The sequence below is a fragment of the Mandrillus leucophaeus genome, unplaced genomic scaffold (genome assembly GCF_000951045.1).
Source record: "Mandrillus leucophaeus isolate KB7577 unplaced genomic scaffold, Mleu.le_1.0 Scaffold111, whole genome shotgun sequence".
NCBI classification, from domain to species: Eukaryota; Metazoa; Chordata; class Mammalia; order Primates; family Cercopithecidae; genus Mandrillus; species Mandrillus leucophaeus.
The window spans coordinates 3,264,974-3,283,750 of record NW_012099321.1 but is presented as its reverse complement, the minus strand read 5'-3'; the positions used below and the strand labels follow the sequence as shown (position 1 = coordinate 3,283,750).

General features: G+C 42.1%; 1 protein-coding gene across 5 annotated transcripts in view; it reads right to left on the bottom strand.

Annotated features, from left to right (window-relative positions):
• The window catches only part of ASH2L (ash2 (absent, small, or homeotic)-like (Drosophila)), a 39,844-nt gene that overhangs the window by 13,455 nt on the left and 7,612 nt on the right, over positions 1-18,777 (bottom strand). For all 5 annotated transcript variants that reach the window (XM_011993153.1, XM_011993158.1, XM_011993166.1 and 2 more), the window contains 7 exons: positions 15,706-15,801; positions 14,991-15,086; positions 13,266-13,341; positions 10,312-10,405; positions 8,565-8,782; positions 1,311-1,478; positions 824-1,017 (listed from right to left, as the gene is read on the bottom strand). In XM_011993153.1, coding sequence (XP_011848543.1) covers positions 824-1,017; positions 1,311-1,478; positions 8,565-8,782; positions 10,312-10,405; positions 13,266-13,341; positions 14,991-15,086; positions 15,706-15,801 — 942 coding nt within the window. The remainder of the gene's footprint in view (positions 1-823; positions 1,018-1,310; positions 1,479-8,564; positions 8,783-10,311; positions 10,406-13,265; positions 13,342-14,990; positions 15,087-15,705; positions 15,802-18,777) is intronic.

Genomic DNA, 18,777 nt, shown 5'->3' with positions numbered 1-18,777 from the left:
CCAGATGTAAAAGACCACAGACTGCATGAGCCCATTTAAGTTCAAGAAGAGGTAAAAATTAAAATATAGTGGGAAAGAAAGCTAAAACAGTGGTTGCCTCTATGTGGGGTTGGGGACTAACTGGGAAAAGGCATGAGGAAACTTCCTGAGGTGATGGTAAGTGTCTACATCTCTTTTTTTGGGGGGAGTACAGTGGTGTGATCACAGCTCACTATAACCTTGAACTCCTGGGCTGAATTATCTTCCCATATCAGCTTTTCAAGTAGTTGGGACTATAGGCACCCATTGCCATGCCCTACTAATTTTTTTAGTCTTTTGTAGAGATGGGATCTTGTGATGTTACCCAGGCTGGTCTTGAACTCGGGGGCTCAAGCAATCCTCCCAGCTTGGCCTCCCAAATGGTTGGGATTATAGGCATGAACCATCATGCCTGGTGGATCCTACATTTCAACAGGAGTTTAGATCAAACTCAACGCTCAGTGAATATACACTTAAAATTTGTATACTTCATTTTACATAAATTTTGTATCAAAAGAATGAATTAAACAGGCTGAACTCTAGTTTATGTATCCTGAAGTACTTAGTGAAGTGTCCTGATGTCTATTTTCTCTGCAGTGCACTAAAAAAAGACAAATGATAGATGGGTAGAAGAATGAATGGATGACTATTTGTGTACTGATTGTTATTCTGAAAATGTCATAACAGGTTAGGAAAAAACGTGAGCTGTGGGTCAGCTCCTAAGAGATCACGCAAGCCGCAGAGATAAGCACTGGCTGCCACAGATCTTCAAAGCCAGGAATCTGCCGGGGGAGGACAAACTCACCTTATCTTTGTATGTATCTGGCAATGACTTGGCCGTCTCTGTGTCTTCAGGAAGATTAATATAAAATCCCAGGATGTCTCCCTGTCCATAGCCAGAAGAGTAGTGTTTGCCAATGGACTGGTGGAACTTGGTTCCCTTTTTGCTCCGCCAAGAATAGCTAAATTTATCATAACCTAAAGGAGCTTGAAGGTTACCTGTCCCAATAAAAAGATACACAGGAAGTCAGAAGATTGCAAGTCAAATCTGGTTTGCTGATGGAAAAAGATCCTATTCATGTTTTTTGGTTAATTTTGTAAAATTGCTTAGAAACTTTCTCACAAGCAAAGAGTTACAAAAATATCCCGGGAATTGCAAACCAGCTCAACTCTCAGGAACTGAATTCTATGCCCACAATCTGGTAAACCCAACAGCCTTGAAGCCTTAGCCCTTGGCCAGATGGTCTATCCTCTCTATCTGCTGTGATGTCCATATTAAGGCCCCAGCTTACCTAGGGGCTGGGACCAACCCAGTCTGGCAGCAGTATCTGGTGGCATCTCATCCACGGTGATTTCAAAGTACCAGGCACCTTTCCGAACTCCATGAGAGGCCCTCACCATAGAGTAACCTTTCTCTCCAACCACAGTCAGCCGGTCATCTGAGATCTTTAACTGGGGAGCTATGGTGAGAGATTAAAACAAGGCCTGCAATTTATTTGAGGTTCTTGGGGACAATTGCTACAAAAATGTTAGTCCAATAAAACAAAATTTAAAAATCACAAATATCAGGTCAGGTGTTTGAGGAGTTTAAAAATCTCAACATAAGATACTGGCAAAGAATGAGAAAGCAACAAAAAAGAGAAAGCTGTTAGGTTACCTAGTTTTTATTCCATGTGATTATCCTTCCTTTTCGAGATAGTCTCGCTCTGTCGCCCAGGCTGGAGGGCAGTGGTGCGATCTCGGCTCACAAACTTCACCCCCTGGGTTCAAGCAATTTTCCTGCCTCAGTCTCCTGAGTAGCTGGGATTACAGGCGCATGCCACCACGCCTGGCTCGTTTTTGTATTTTTAGTAGAGACAGGGTTTCATCATGTTGGTCAGGCTGGTCTTGAACTCCTGACCTCGTGATCCGCCCACCTTGGCCTCCCAAAGTGTTGGAATTATAGGCGTGAGCCACTGCACCTGGCTTTTTTTTTTTTTTTTTTTTTGAGACAGAGTCTCATTCTGTAGCCCAGGCTGGAGTACAGTGGCACGATCTTGGCTCACTGCAACCTCCGCCTCCCAGGTTCAAGCAATCCTTCTGCCTCAGCCTCCTGAGTAGCTGGGATTACAGGCACCTGCCACCACGCCCGGCTAATGTTCACATTTTTAGTAGAGACGGGGTTTCACCATATTGGTCAGGCTGCTCTTGAATTCCTGACCTCAGGTGATCCACCCGCATTGACCTCCCAAAGTGCTGGAATAACAGGCTGAATCACTGTGCCTGGCCTACATTTGATTATCTTTAAGACATCTGATTGATATTAATTATACTGCATATTCCCTAAAATATAAAAACCAATGGTGATGAGTTTGGAACTTAATTTGAATAAATTTTTGTTTAAAAGATTTTTTTTTTTTTTGAGACAGAGTATCGCTCTATTACCTGGGCTGGAGTGCAGTGGTGTGATCTCGTCTCACTGCAACCTCTGCCTCCAGGGCTCAAGCAATCCTCCCACCTCAGCCTCCCAAGCAGCTGGGACTATAGGCACGTGCCACCATGCCCAGCTAATTTCTATATTTCATTTTTTTTTTTGGTAGAGATGGTGTTTTGCGATGCTGCCCAGGCTGGTCTTGAACTCCTGGGCTTGAAATCTGCCCGCCTTAGCCTTCCAAAGTGTTGGAATTATAGGCGTGAGCCACCACAACCATCTTTTTTTTTTTTTTTTTAGAGCCAGGGTCTTGCTCTCTTACTCAGTCTGGAGTGTCGTGGCACAACCACAGCTCACCACAGCCTTGAACTCGTGGCCTCAGGTGATCTTCTTGTGTTGGTCCCCCAAGTAACAGGATTACAGGTATGAGCCATTGTGCCTAGCCTCTTAACTAGTTTTTTTTTTTTTCCCCTTGAGATAAGGTCTCATGCTGTTGCTCAGGCTGGAATGCAGTGGCGTCATCTTGACTCACTACAGCCTTGAATTCCTGGGTTCAAACAATCCTCCTGCCTCAGCCCCCAAGTAGCTGGTACTACAAGTGCTACTACACTCAGCTAATTTTTTGTAGGGACAGGGTTTGGCCACGATGCCCAGGCTGGTCTCAAACTCCTGGACTCAAGCAATCTGCTCTCCTTGGCCCCTCAAAGTTCTGGGATTACAGGCATGAGCCACTGCACCTAACCTTAACTGTTTTAAAACAATTTCAGACTTTCAAAAAATAGTAGAGTCCTAGTGTGTGCTTCACTCAGTTTTCCCAAATGTTCACATCATGTATAATCATAACGTAATCATCAAAACCAGAAAATTAACAACACTATTAAATAATCCATGGATCTTCTTAAAATTAAGCCAATTATCCAAGTAATAACCCCTTTTCTGGCCCAGGTTCTAATCCTAGATTCTACATTTCATTTAGTTGTCATGTCTCCTTAGTCTCTTCCAATCTCAAACAGTTCCTCAACCTTTCATAAGCTTGACACTTTGAAGAATACTGGTCATTTCAGTTTGCAGAATGTCTCTCAGTTACATTTGTCTGGTGTTTTCTGTTTTCTCTCTCTCTCTCTCTTTTTTTGGAGATGGAGTCTCGCGCTCTGTCATCCAGGCTGGAGTGTGATGGCGCAATCTCAGCTCACTGCAACCTCTGGCTTCTGCGTTCAAGCGATTCTCCCGCCTCAGCCTCCCGAGTGGCTGGGATTACAGTTGCCTACCATAATGCCTGGCTAATTTTTGTATTTTTGTAGGGATGGGGTTTCACTATGTTGACCACGCTGGTATCAAACTCCTGAACTCAGGTTTTCCACCCACTTCAGCCTCCCAAAGTGCTGGGATTATAGGCGTGAGTCACTGTGCCTGACCTGGTGTTTCCTCATTTTAAGGTCAAGGTTATTGTTACTTTTACTCAGAACTCCAATGAGGTAATGTTGTGCCCCTCAGTGTATCATATATGCTATCAAAATAGTGATGTTCACTCTGGTCACTTGATCAAGATGATGCCTGCCAGGTTTCTGAACTGCGAAATGACAATTTTCCTTTCGTAACTAATATCTCAGGAGATGAACAGGTATTTAAGACAATCAAGGAAATCTGATTATGAACTGAATTTGAATAGCAAGGAATTATTTCGGTTATAAAAGAAAATATCTGCATTTTTTTTTCTTTTTTGAGATGGAGTTTCATTCTTGTCACCCAGATTGGAGTGCAATGGCACAATCTCGGCTCACTGCAACCTCCACCGCCTCCCAGGTTCAAGAGATTTTCCTGCCTTAGCCTCCCGAGTAGCTGGGATTATAGGCATGCGCCACCGCACCCGCTAATTTTGTATTTTTAGTAGAGATGGGGTTACTCCATGTTGGTCAGGCTGGTCTTGAACTCTCAACCTCAGGTGATCTGCCCGTGTCAGCCTCCCAAAGTGCTGGGATTACAGGCGTGAGCCACTGCACCTGGCCCCAAAAGCCGCATTTTTTTAAGAGATGCATAGTTTTTAGCATATATAGGGTGATATGTGTTTTTTTAATTCAGAAAAAGAAGAAATAAACAGATAAAGCAAACATGGCAAAATCTAGAACTGTTAAAATCTGGGTGAAAAGTGTATAAGGTATCGCTGTAACTTGGGTATTTGACCCTCCCAAGTGCAGGTTGAAATTTGATCCCAATGTTGGAGGTGGGGTCTGAAGGGAGGTGTTTGGGTCATGAGGGCAGACCCCTCAAGAGCAGATTAATGAGGAGTGTGGGGGTGTGAGTGAGTTTTCACTCTATTAGTTTCTGAGGAGCTGGTTGTTAAAAAGAGCCTGGCACCTCCCTCCCTGTCTTGCTTCCTCTGCCATCTAATGCCTGCTCCGCTTTGCCTTCTGCCATGAGTAGACATGCCTGGGATCCTCACCAGAAGCAGACGCTGGTGCCATGCTTCTTTCAGCCCAATAAACCTGTTTTCTTTACAAATTACCCAGCCTCAGGTTCTCCTTTGTAGCAACACAAAGGGACTAAGACAGGTATTCACTGTAATTCATCTCTCTACCTCTGTATATGGTTTGAATCTTACTTTATTACCAGGCCATTATGTGAGATAAGGGGGCAATATAAATAATCAGGGGAGAACCCCATGACTTCCACAGAAAGAAAAAATGGCAAAAGGTGGGAGAGAATTTCGAGGCTTTGTAGGCTGATTTTATCAGGGAAGGTTGAGGCTGCAGTGAGCCATAATTGCACCACTGCACTCCAGCCTGGGTGGCAGAGACCCCATCTCGAAAACAAACAATGAGGCCAGATGCAATGGCTCATGCCTGTAATCCCAGCACTTTGGAAGGTCAAGGAAGGAGGATCACGTGAGGTCAGGAGTTCAAGACCATCTTGCGCAACACAGTGAAGGAGACTTTGGCCCTAAAAAAATAATTACAATTTAACTGGGTGCAGTGATGTGTGCTTGTAGTCCCAGTTACTTGGGAGGCTAAGATGGGAAGACTGCTTGAGCTGGGAGGTCGAAGCTGCAGTGAGCTGAGATCGCACCACTGCACTGCAGCCTGGATGACAGAGCAAGAACCTTTCTCAAAATAAAATAAAATAAAATAAAAATAAAAATAAATAATTGCATGGAGCAAAGACTATAGCACGCTGCTATTCAAGTATAAAAAAGGAGACAAGGCTGGGCCCAGTGGCTCACATGTGTTATCCCAGCACTTTGGGAGGCTGAGATGGGTGATCACCTGAGTTTGAGACCAGCCTGGCCAACATGGCGAAACCCCATCTCTACTAGAAATACAAAAATAACCGGGGGTGGTGGCACACACCTGTAGTCCCAGCTATTTGGGAGGCTTCAGCATGAGAACTGCTTGAGCCAAGGAGGTGAAGGCTGCAGTGAGCCGAGATCACGCCACTATCTTTCAGCCTCAGAAAACAAATCAAACCAAAAAAACCCAAAAACAAACCAAAAAAAAGGAGATAAAAGAATATATACATGTACTGTATCTGCTCATTTGGGAAGAAATACAGGAAGGATAAACTAGAAACTAGAGTGTGGGTGGGAAGATGGTGGAAAAAAGAGAATGAGAAGGGCATTTTAGGGGTGATGAGGGAGTGACATTTTGTAAACCATTCTGTACAACTCTGACTCCCAGAACCATAGTAATGTTTCACACATCCTCACTCCAAACATACATACACAGAAACAATCAACATGTGGGAGAATCCAAAATGGCATCAAACACTAGTAAATTAACCTAACTTAACTGGACATGGCCACACTAAAGGAAGTGGGGAAGAAAAGAACTAATCTAAGTTACCAGTATCTTGGACTGAGTAATGGCAAGGCTAAAGAAAAAAAGAGCTATACATAAATGCTATAATCTACTCAGCAAATGTTTCTTCTAGGGGTTAGAAATTCTGAAACTGGCCGGGTGCGGTGGCTCACGCCTGTAATCCCAGCACTCTGGGAGGCTGAGGTGGGCAGATCACGAGGTCTGGAGTTCAAGACCAGCCTGGCTAACATGGTGAAACCCCGTCTCTACTAAAGATACAAAAAATTAGCCAGGCGTGGTGGCATGTACCTGTAATCCCAGCTACTCAGGAGGCTGAGGCAGAAGAATCACTTGAACCCGGGAGGCAGAGGTTGCAGTGAGCCGAGATTGCACCACTGCACTCAAGCCTGGGTAACAGGGTGAGATTCCACTTCAAAAAAAAATAAAAAGAAATTCTGAAACTACTTTATGTGCATATTAAATATGAACAAGGTCAAGTATGGTGGCTCACTCCCAAGACCCTGGGAGGCTGAGGCAAGATGATGGCTTGAGCCCAGGAGTTTCAGAACAGCCTAGGCAACACAGTAAGACCCCACCTCTAAAAAATTAAAATAAAAAAACCCAGCTAGGTGTGGTGGTGTGTGCCTGTGATCCCAGCTACTCAGGGGGCTGAGGCAGGAGGATCGCTTGAGCCCAGGAGGTTGAGGCTGCAGTGAGCCAGGACTGCATCACTGCATACCGGCCAGAGTGAGACCCTGATCTCTATAACAAAATAAATAAAGTATATTGTGAAATAAAGTAAATATATTGTAGATAATTATCTATCTAATTATTCACATTTCCCACTGTTGGAAGAAGATGTTACAAATAAGGAAAGGAAGAAGGCTGTCATCCCAGGTATCAATATAAATTGTTATGTGTGTACATGCAGGTTTGTACATACACGTGCATTTCCTATCTCTGACCACTGAGGGAGTCTAGAAGCAATGACGCCTAGTAATAGCACACCTAACACCTAGCTATTAATTTCTATTTGTTTATTTACTTCATTACTTAAAAAAAATAAGGAACGCTTCACGAATTTGCATGTTACTCTTGCACAGGGGCCACGCATCTTCTCTGTATCATTCCAATTTTCGTATATGTGCTATACGGAAGTGAGCACCTAGATGTTAATTTCTAAACAATATGCTCCAATCAAAGGAACCAGGGCTCAGTGAAGAAGTAGGCCTGGGGCAAAGAAAATATAAAATTGGCCAGGAACACCTTTTGATGCCTCAAAGTAAGAAAAAAAAAATTTTTTTAAAAGATGCAGTTTATTGAAAAAACACAAGAACCAACTTCTTGAAGAAGCTCCTACTTGCCAAAGCTGGAATAATTTAAACAACAAAATAAGGTATTGGATTACACTCCCTGGAATAAAGTAAATATATATGAGTCCATACTGATACAAATAATAAATTAAATAATGGAAAAGGGAAAGAGGAAATAGAAAATCATCAAACAACACGGTCATAATTGTTGCAGACAATATCCGCTGATGGGTGCTAAAATTAGTGGACATAAGCTTAAAAACAAACAAGGTATTTGCATAGATAGACTCGATGTACTTTTGCTGAAGACATTTGTTAAGTATAAAGGGAAAGACAGTAGCTTTTTACAGTGGAGAAAGCTAGCAGAATCGCCTTAACCAAATTATCATGGTCAACGTAACCAGTAAGACCTACTGACATCACGAATCCCATGAGATGATGCTATAAGACATTGTTTCTGTGTTATTCTTCCCCAAACTGCCTAACTTCAATCTTATCATGAAAAAATATCAGACAAATCCTCACTGAGGAATATTCAACAAAATAACTCATTAAAACACTTAAAAAATATCATGGTCATGAAAGATAAACAATGGCTTTGGAACTGCAACAGACTAAAGAGAATTAAGTGTGAGTGGAAAAACTGGTAAAATCGAAAGAAGGTCTTTCTTTAGTTGTGCTGATAATATTTACCAATGTTAATTTCCCAGTTTTGATAACTGTACTACAGTTTTCTAAGATATTATCATTAGGAAAAGCTTGATGAGAAAAAAACTTATTTTTGGCAACTTTACTGCAAGTTTAAAATTAGTTCAAAATAGAAAGTTTTAACAAACTATATATATGTATATCAAACGGCTGGAGCTCATAGGAAGGAACAGAATTTCCTGCACATTCTGGAAGAATCTAGTCTGAGATGGGGGTAAGGCAGTGGCAACAGACTGAGATGTACACCTAATTCTAGACTGACAAGGCTAATGATGGCAGTTCAAAGTAACCCTGCATCCATATGATATCCAATACTTTACATACCTCGATCATGTAGGGCTAACAAAACCCGTTCATACAAGCAGGCTCTGTAGAGGTCTCCAGGAATAGGTTTTCCTGCCCAGCAGTCAAGTTCCAGCTTCTCGGGGTCAGGGGCGTGGGGATCAGGCTCAGCTAGAATATACCGATAGCCATCTTTGTTAAACGGGTGTTCCAAGGGGTAGCCATGAGGGGGAAGGCGCTGAGCAGAAAATAAAGGGTCACTGCAGAAAGGAAAAAATAAAATCAAGAAACTAAAACCCCCTCTAACTCAACTGCATTCAACTGTGTAAGAAAGTCCTCTGGTTTATTAGATTTCAGCTAGAATACATGCAACTTCACAGCAAATACTTCTCATTACTCAAATAGATAACTCTGCCCTCTTCAGGCAAAACAAGGAAGTGAAAAGGATTAGCTTTATTGAGCAAGGTAGTTTTGGTCAAATTACTTGCAGATTGTGGGTATCTTCCCGGTGGTCTATTAAGCATTAATTGATGTCTATGAAACTGAGCTGGTACATCATGGGGTGGAAGGGAGAAGAGGAATGGGGGTGATCAGGGTGATATTCTTCAGTGTATTGATTATTATAAAGTAATGAACAGAAACTCAGAGACATAAGCACTTGCTATCTTGCTAATCTAAGTAAATAACTTGTGCAGTGAGCTGAGATTCCGTCACTGCACTCCTGCCTGGGCGACAAAGCAGAACTCTGTCTCACAAAAATATATAAATAAGTAACCTGGATTTCATTGTCTCAATATTAGACAAAGGGAAGGGAAAAGGCATGAGAAGGGAGAAGCAGAAAGTTAAGCAGCTAACATTCAACACTGGTTTCATTCCCTCCCCACCTATCCTTTCTCAAGTTGCCTTAACAGAACTTCACTCCCTAGGTTCCCCAGGCTTATCACGACAGAAGACGCTGTCCTTGTTACTACTATAAATTTTGCACTAACAAATGTATAAAACATAATACTTAAACTTGGGTTTGTTTTTTTGAGACAGAGTTTCGTTCTTGTCGCCCAGGCTGGAGTGCAATAGTGCGATCTCAGCTCACTGCAACCTCTGCCTCCTGGGTTCAAGTGATTCTCCCATCTCAGCCTCCCGAGTAGCTGGGATTATAGGCATGTGCCGCCAGGCCCAGTTAATTTTTTGGTTTTTTGTTTCAGTAGAGATGAGGTTTCACCATGTTGGCCAGGCTGGTCTCGAACTCCTGACCTCAGGTGATCCACCTGTCTCAGCCTCCCAAAGTGCTGGAATTATAGGCATGAGCCACTGCACCCAACCTGGGATTACTATTTTTGTTTGTTTTCGAGACGGAGTTTCACTCTGTTGCCCAGGATGGAGTGCAGTGGCATCATCTTGGCTCACTGCCACCCGCCTCCCAGCTTCAACCGATTCTCCTGCCTCAGCCTCCCAAGTAGCTGGGATTACAGGTGCTCACCACTACGCCTGCCTAATTTTGTATTTTCAGTGGAGATGGGATTTTGCCATGTTGACCAGGCTGGTCTCAAACTCCTGGTCTCAAGTGATCCACCTGCCTTGACCTCCCAAAGTGCTGGGATTACACACATGAGCCACCAACGCCCGGCCTCCAACCTGTGGTTATTTTGCCCCTCAAAGTGCTCAAGGTTTGGAAAATAAATCGACAGGCTTTTAAACCTTAAACCCTTGAGCTCTTTTCCCTTAGCTGGACTTTCCCAGCACCAAATAATACTTAAATAGTGAGGTGGGGTGGGGTGGGCACTCTCCCCACCTCCGGGCCTTCTTGGTGGTCCCTGTGGTCCCTCCATCCTGCTGTTTGCGCTTGGCTCCTCGTCCTTTTCCGCTGCTTCCTGCTGCAATTCCCCCTTTGAAGAGAAGGCAGATCACTTTCAATGAGCCATGAGGGAAGCACCATGTGGATGCTGAAATTCCATGGGGACCAACACACCCAGTGTGCATTTGTGTAACACCACAGGAGGATTTCCTTCCAAAGACATATTGGATTTCACACTGGTTTTGAAAAAATCTACTAGGCATCTCACAGTCCCGGAACACTGGGTTCTGGCAATAAGCTCAAATGAATCCAGCACTAGTGATGGTCAGGTTACAGTTTCAACTTTTGTTCGTAATAAACTGCAACTATTAGTATACTTTCTGAGGGTGTGACACAAATGCATTTTCACTCATTCAGATCCCAAACACCCTCAGCTAAAAAGAATGAAAACAACTGTATGGGTACATTTTTTTTCCATCCAAATTAATATAAACACCCATAAAGAGAGACTATCCTCACTGTAAGTCGATGTTCACTTGCTTGAACTACACAATATAGTCCATAAACATCATAAAGGCACAATATCTGCTAAAGCATTGAACTTGAATATCCAACAAGACAAAATACATCCAACATGGAAAACAGAAACAGAAGTACTAAAAAGGTGTTTCTCTCCAGTACTGCTAGATCTCCATCGTGGTTGCACATGACACAAATAAGAAAGAAGGCTTTCAATTTGCTAGGCAAGTTTTAGTTCCATACCCATTCGTCAATACAACATTTATTAAGATTGTGCCAATGTACTAAAATTCAGGTTAGATTAACCTGGTTTGTGGAACTAAAAGCAATTAATATGAATAGACAATTTACGTATTTTATACAAAAAATTTAGCTATATACTAAAGCCACAAGGAATATTACCTTGTGTATTTCTGAAATAGGTACTTTGAAAATTTTGTCCGGTTCAAATTCCTCTCAATTAGTTTTATTTTTCCTTCTTCCAGGAAATGTCCCTGAACTGCAGGAAAACACCTTTACGTAAACAACTGCAGAGTACTAAATCTTAATTTGGGGCAAGCTTGGGAATTATCAGCAGTTCTGCTGCAATAAAAAGGATCAAGACATTGAAGGTGGGTCATATTCTGCATATACAGGACCAGACTTATGCAGAATTTCCTTTGATGAACACCTCAGATGTTATTCTATTTTTCATAAAAGATTTTTATTTATTTATTTTTTTTTGAGACAGAGTCTTGCTCTGTCGCCTACCCTGGAGTGCAGTGATACGATCTCGGCTCACTGCAAGCTCCACCTCCTGGGTTCACGCCATCCTCCTGCCTCAGCCTCCCAAGTAGCTGGGACTACAGGCACACGCTGCCACGCCTGGCTAATTTTTTGTATTTTAAGTAGAGACGGGGTTTCACCGGGTTAGCCAGGATGGTCTCGACCTCCTGACCTTGTGGTCCGCCCACCTAGGCCTCCCAAAGTGCTGGGATTACAGGCGTGAGCCACCGCACACGGCAAAAGTTTAATGTTAAACTGCTGCAATGTCATCATCTCTAGTTTAAGTCACTGTAATCAAAAAAAATTACATTTTTGTTTTTGTTTTTTCAAGACGGAGTCTTGCTCTGTTGCCCAAGCTGGAATGCAGTGGCATGATCTTGGCTCACTGCAACCTCTGCCTCCTGGGTTCAAGTGATTCTCCTGCCTCAGCCTCCCGAGTAGCTGGGATTACAGGTGCCTGCCACCATGCCCGGCTCATTTTTTTGTATTTTTAGTAGAGATGGGGTTTTGCCATGGTGGCCAGGCTGGTCTTGAACTCCTGGCCTCAGGTGATCTGTCTGTCTCGGCCTCCCAAAGTGCTGGGATACCATGCGTGAGCCACCTTGCCTGGCCAGAATTACATTTTTAACTGTCGTTTGCATTTTAATTATTTTAAGAAGTTTCAGATCCATCCAGAACAGAGCAAACAATACAAAAGAGGGGTAGCTGGCCATGTTAGGCAGAATATGACAACATACAAGCTCTTAAAGACTAACATTAAACTCAACTACTGTTTCATATTAAGTGCTATTGCCGCCATTTTCACAATGCTTCAAAATTATGTAGTTTTAGCTTCTACCACAGCTTAGCAAAAAGCATTTTCCAAACCACAAAATACTTAAGTCTGAGAGGCTGAAAGAAGACAGTGGAGGCATTCACCTCCAAAAGTGGCTCCACCTGTAAGAACAGAAGTGGCACCATGTATTTGTCAAATTTTAACAATTAAAAGGGGAAAATATGTTGTAAAAAGATAAACAACACACTTAGCTATTTCCAACCCATCTTAGAATATTAGTAACAGTAGAAACGATCAGCTATTTAAGTCCTACCACTCCAAAAGACAGGTTAATGATGCCATGTATCAGATGAACAGCTAAAATCTCTCAGCCACCCCAATTCGTATTAGATAACCATTAGTAACGAGGGCTTTTCCCATTATTAGAAGGGTTAACAGAAGAACAAGCTGTATTCGGTGGTTAATATAGAAATGCTATCACATGAATGAGCTGAAGTTTCAGGGCAAGAAAAATTAGAAGATGGGCACAGGAAATCTGTTAAAAGTAGCAACTGAATAGCAGAAAAAGAGTGGAGAGGAGCTGAATCTTTCTAAATTTAATGTTAGTTACAAGGATACAGATATAAACACAGCAAATCTGACCTTGAAATGGTTCCTTGTTTTATGCTAAGCCTGTCTGACTCAAGAGCAAACTGTGTTGTAAAGTGACAAAAAGTTCTCCTCTATTACCATCTGCCAAATCCTTGGCTAGCTCCTAAAAATTGAGCTTGAACTATAAAAGCATCTTAGTAAGTATCCAGGTTAAGAGTCAACCCAAAGAAAGGCCAATTCTAGGAACAACTGGATTCAATAGCTTCCAAATATTTCAGCAATGAGATATGTAAACACTTACCATTTAGATTCCCACTAGTAGACACAGCACTGCTCTGTTTTTGGTTGTCATAAGCAGGACCAATGTTACTAAGGTCCTGCAAAAATATATCCAATTAAAATAGGAGTCTACATAAGTCAGTCAATCTGGATGCTCATAAAACAAGAGAAATTCTAACAGAATGGGAACTAAAATTGACTTTTTTTTTTTTCAGATGGAGTCTCACTCTGTCGCCCAGTCTGTAGTGCAGTGGCACAATCTCAGCTTACTACAACTTCTGCCTCCCAGGTTCAAGCGATTCTCTTGGTTTACCCTCCCGAGTAGCTGGGACTATAGGTGCACACCACCATGCCCGGCTAATTTTTTTTTTTTTTTTGAGACAGACTTTCACTCTTGTCGCCCAGGCTGGAGTGCAGTGGCACTGATACTGGCTTACTGAAACCTCTGCCTCCCAGGTTCAAGTGATTCTCTTGCCTCAGCCTCCCAAGTAGCTGAGATTTACAGGCGCCTGCTGTCACACCCAGATAAATTTCTGTATTTTTTAGTAGAGATGGGGTTTCACCGTGTTGGCTAGGTTGGTCTCAAAACTCCCAACCTCAGGTGATCCACTTGCCTTGGCCTCCGAAAGTGCTGGGATTACAGGCGTGAGCCACCATGCCCAGCCTAATTTTTCTATTTTCAGTAGAGACAGGGTTTTACCGTGTTGGCCAGGCTGGTCTTGAACTCCTGACCTCAAGTGATCTGCCCGCCTCAACCTCCCAAAGTGCTGGGATTACAGGCATGCGCCACCATGCCAGGCCTGAAATCGACAATTCTAAACAATGAAGCTTGCAGGGTCCCAAACTTGGGTGTTTTGTGGACCAGCAAGCACTCTTGCAAGTATGCGTGAGGCAGGCCAAGTGTAAGGACCAGAATAGTTTCAGAATGGTGATAAGTGGCAATTAATCAATCAACCTGGGTAGAGGCACGAGAGGGCACAGGGCAAACCAGAGTGCCTAAGCCCCATTCACTCAGCTCCTGTGGGAATTCAGGCCCCATGTAGTCAGATGTTTTCATTTTACAAGACAGAAATCTAAATTTCTATGTGAAATCTTGCATTTTTTTTTTTTTTGAGAGACGGGTCTTGCTATATTGTCCAGGCTGGTCTCGAACTCTTGGACTCAAGCAATCCTCCTGCCGCAGCCTCCCAAAGTGCTAGGACTACAGGCATGAGCCACTGCACCGGGCTGAATCTTGCATTTTCAAAGCTGGCAAATAAAACGTGTAAAGACACAGCTTTAAGATTTGACATTCTGACTGGCCAAATGTGAACCCTGCTGTTGAACAAAAAAACGGCAATTTTCATTTGCCTGTTATGTTAGATATGCAACACAAATTCTTCATAACAAATTATTTTCACAACAAAGAATGTTTTTAAGAGCAAAATTTGAGATGTCAGAAAGATTAGAAGTAATTTGAAATAGCATTTTTTACATGTTACAAGTGAGGAAACTAAAGTTAAAAAAAGTGATTTGAAGAAATTCATAACATTTTGGAGAAGACCCACAACTAAAACACTGTAAGACACTGATCTCTTGGTTGAAGGTGAGTACTCTCGTATCAGTCACTATTTTTTTGGAGTCCACGATGCTATGCGCATGTAATGGCAGTGTGTTATGTGGCAAATATACACATGTAAACAGAACCTGACTCCCTATCCCCAAGTGGCTTAAAATCAAAAAGTAAATATAAAACATATTAATGTACCTGATCCAAAAGTCCAAATTTGGGGTAATCTTCTTCTGGGTCTTTACTCCCTGGATCTGGGTGTTCCTTTACCAAGAAAACATCTCTTTCTTTACTCTAAAAAGAAGCAGTGTTTTACTATTAATGAACATTTTATACTTAAAAGTATGGAATGAATAATCAACCACCAACTCCAAAAGTCAGTTCCTAGGTGTAGTGTCCAAAAAAGATAGTATTGTTTTTCCTTCTAAGAAATAATCCGTTACCATCAAAAAATTCAAACAAACACGAAGAGTGCCCAAGTTTTTCATAATCCTCACCTATCCTTCTATCTCACAAAGATAAGCACTGTTAACAGCTTGCTGTTGACTTCTCCCCAGGTGTTCTCTTTAATTTTAAGGACAATATTGCCCATAACATTTTTTTTAATAGAAGAAAAGAAATGGTCTCTAATTTCAATACAAAATTATTCTTGCAAAAGTACCGTGGACAAAAGTTTCAATACATAAAACCAGGTGTATGTGGGCAATGTTCACATAAGACACAATATGCATCTCACTGATTCTGTGTCCAAAAACTATTAAAATTCACAATTAGCTGTATCTCACACTCAAAGATATAACATTAAGTTGTTCTAATTTTATCATTTCACAGTGAGACGATAAAATATTATTTAATTCTTACAAAGAACAATGGTTTCTTAAATGTCAAGTCTAATCAATTTTAGTCTACTTACCATTGTTTTAACAATGTTATTTGGCCAAGTCATTTTCCCAGGTCTCTGTCTGGTTGTCATGCACTCCCAGTATTTATCAATAAATGGTATAATGTCCTAATTTTAAAAATAAATTAAGACTATTACCACTGCAGTCAAAAATATGCTGACAAAGAAAGAAAACAGCATTTTTCAAAGACCTTGTTAGAATCAAGAGAAAAATCCATGTTAGTTTTTTCCCCCCATGATGTTATACAAGGTTTACATGTTTGTCTTTTAATCACTGAATATTTCATTGTATACACACAATATACAGATTATGGGGATTTCTACAAGTAGAAACAAACCTTAGCCATGTGGGGCTTACACTCCAGTTGGAGGGAAAAGCTCTGTCACAGTCCCTTGGTTATCAATTAGAAGATGACTCCCAAATTATTCTCTCTTGAGCTCCTATTTCTACCAGCTGAGACATATCTATCTGGACATCCTAAAGGGACCTCAAACTTCTTGTGACTAAAATGGAACTTGGTATCTTACCTCATAAATCTGCTTTTCAGATTTCTATTCTTGCTCCCGATAACTTAGAACCAGTAATCACCCAAATAAGCTAGATACAATAAGAGCTGTCCTTGACTCTTCTCTCACAATTTTTTTTTTTTTTTTTGAGACAGAGTCTCGCTGCCGCCCAGGCTGGAGTGCAGTGGCCGGATCTCAGCTCACTGCAAGCTCCGCCTCCCGAGTTTACGCCATTCTCCTGCCTCAGCCTCCGAGTAGCTGGGATTACAGGCGCCCGCCACCTCGCCCGGCTAGTTTTTTGTATTTTTTAGTAGAAACGGGGTTTCACCGGGTTAGCCAGGATGGTCTCGATCTCCTGACCTTGTGATCCACCCGTCTCGGCCTCCCAAAGTGCTGGGATTACAGGCTTGAGCCACCGTGCCCGGCTTCTCTCACAATTTTTATACCTAAACGGTCACCAAATAAATTTTAAAATTTCAGAAATGTCATTCCAATCAGGCCTCCCTTCCATCCCCACTGCTGTGACTGTGGCTCTCACCAACTCCTGCTTACATGACTGAAACGACTTTTGACCTTCATCTTCTGGCCTCCTATGCAGATAATCTTCTAAAGTTCCACCACCAGAGTTAGTTCCATGAAAACTAAATCTTTACTAAAAGGAACCAGGGGAAGTACAAAGAAAGCCTGGAATATTTTGTTATTCCAGAAAGTAAGGAAGAGTTCAAAAATGGATGGGGGCGTATCAAAGAGTTTCAGGAGTCAGTCCAATAGGGCTACAATGGTTGAATCTGGGACAATCTGAGGGTCAGAAATAAAAAAAATGCAACAACATTTGCAAGTGTGGGCGCAGTGGCACACGCTTGTAATCCCAGCTCTTTGGGAGGCTGAGGTGGGCAGATCACTTGAGGTCAGAAGTTTGAGACCAGCCTGGCCAACATGGTTAAACCCTGTCTCTACCAAAAAATACAAAAATTAGCCAGGCACGGTGGCATGCGCCAGTAGTCCCAGCTACTCAGGAAGCTGAGGCAGGATAATTACTTGAACCCAGGAGGCAGAAGTTGCAGTGAGCCAAAACATCGCACCACTGTACTCTAGCCTGGGTGACAGAGCCAGACTCCATCTCAATTTAAAAAAAAAAAAATTTCCAACAATGGACACATTGATTTTTTAAAAAAATCCACAGTGATATTTCAAAGGGAAAAAAAAGAATGAGGGGAAGTTATTTACAGAAGACTTGCAACTGAAGAATGTATTCTGATTTCCAACCACTACTCTAACAACTGATTCAGGGTTGGATAATCAATGGTGGCTAAAATCACTAGTTGAAAGGAGTAGGAGAATAAGGTACTCACATAATCTCCATGTATGGCTTAACGATTACTTAGCACAAAGATAAAAATGCTCCCTCCTTAACCAACTACTCAAATTTAGGATCACTAATAATAAAACAAACCAATATCTTATATACCTCCTGATGTGGCGGTCTAAAAAACACACGATACCTATATAATCTTGCCAAAAATGTTTAACACATGGCCAGGCACAGTGGCTCACAACTTTAATCTCAGCACCTTGGGAGGCCAGGGCCAGTGGATTGCTTGAGCCCAGGAGTGTAAGACCAGCCTGGGCAACGTAGTGAGACCCGTCCCTATTAAAGAGGAAAAAAAAAGTTTAACCTGAACCTAATCACGAAGAAACAGTCAAATGCAAATTGAGGAATATCATGCCAAACAACTGTCTAAGCACTTTAAAATTTTTAATTCAGTAAATAAATAAATAAAGGAGCTGGGTGTGCTGGTTCATGCCTGTCTTCCCAGAGCTTTGGGAGGCCAAGGCAGGAGGATCACTTGAGCCCAGGAGGTCAAAACCAGCTGGGCAACATAGTGAGACCACATCTCCAATAAAAAAATTTTTTAATTAGCTGGATGTGGTAGCATGAGTGCAGCTGCTCGGGAAGCTGAGGTGGGAGAATAGCTTGAACCCAGGAGGTTGAGGCTGTAGTGAGCCGTGACTGTGCCACTGCACTTCGGGCTGGGTAATAGAGCAAAACCCAATTGAATAAAGGAATTGTTTTATTAATTGATTAGAGACAAAAGAGTCATTACAACTAAATGTAACGGGTGATCCTAACCAGATCCTGGATGGAGGAAGAAGCTATGGAGGAGGATATTATTAACACAAAAATAATCCTGAGAAACTACAAATATGAACTGTAAATTAGTAGTACTGCACCAATGTTAAATTTCTTTACTATGATCATTGCATTGTGGTTGTATTAACAGAATATTGGGTAAAATATACCTACAAGGTAGTCTCATACAGCTTAAAAGAAAAGCAGAGATAGGGGGAGATAAAACAAATGTAGCAAAATGTTAACTGGCAAATCGAAGAAGAAACGGGCCAGGTGCAGTGGCTCACACCTGTAATCCCAACAACTTGGGAGGCCCAGGTGGACGGATCACTTGAGTACAGGAGTTCGACCAGCCTGGGCAACGTGGCGAAACCCTGTCTCTTAAAAAAAAAACACACACAAAAATGAGCTGGGTGTGGTGGCGTGCACCTGGAGTCCCAGCTACT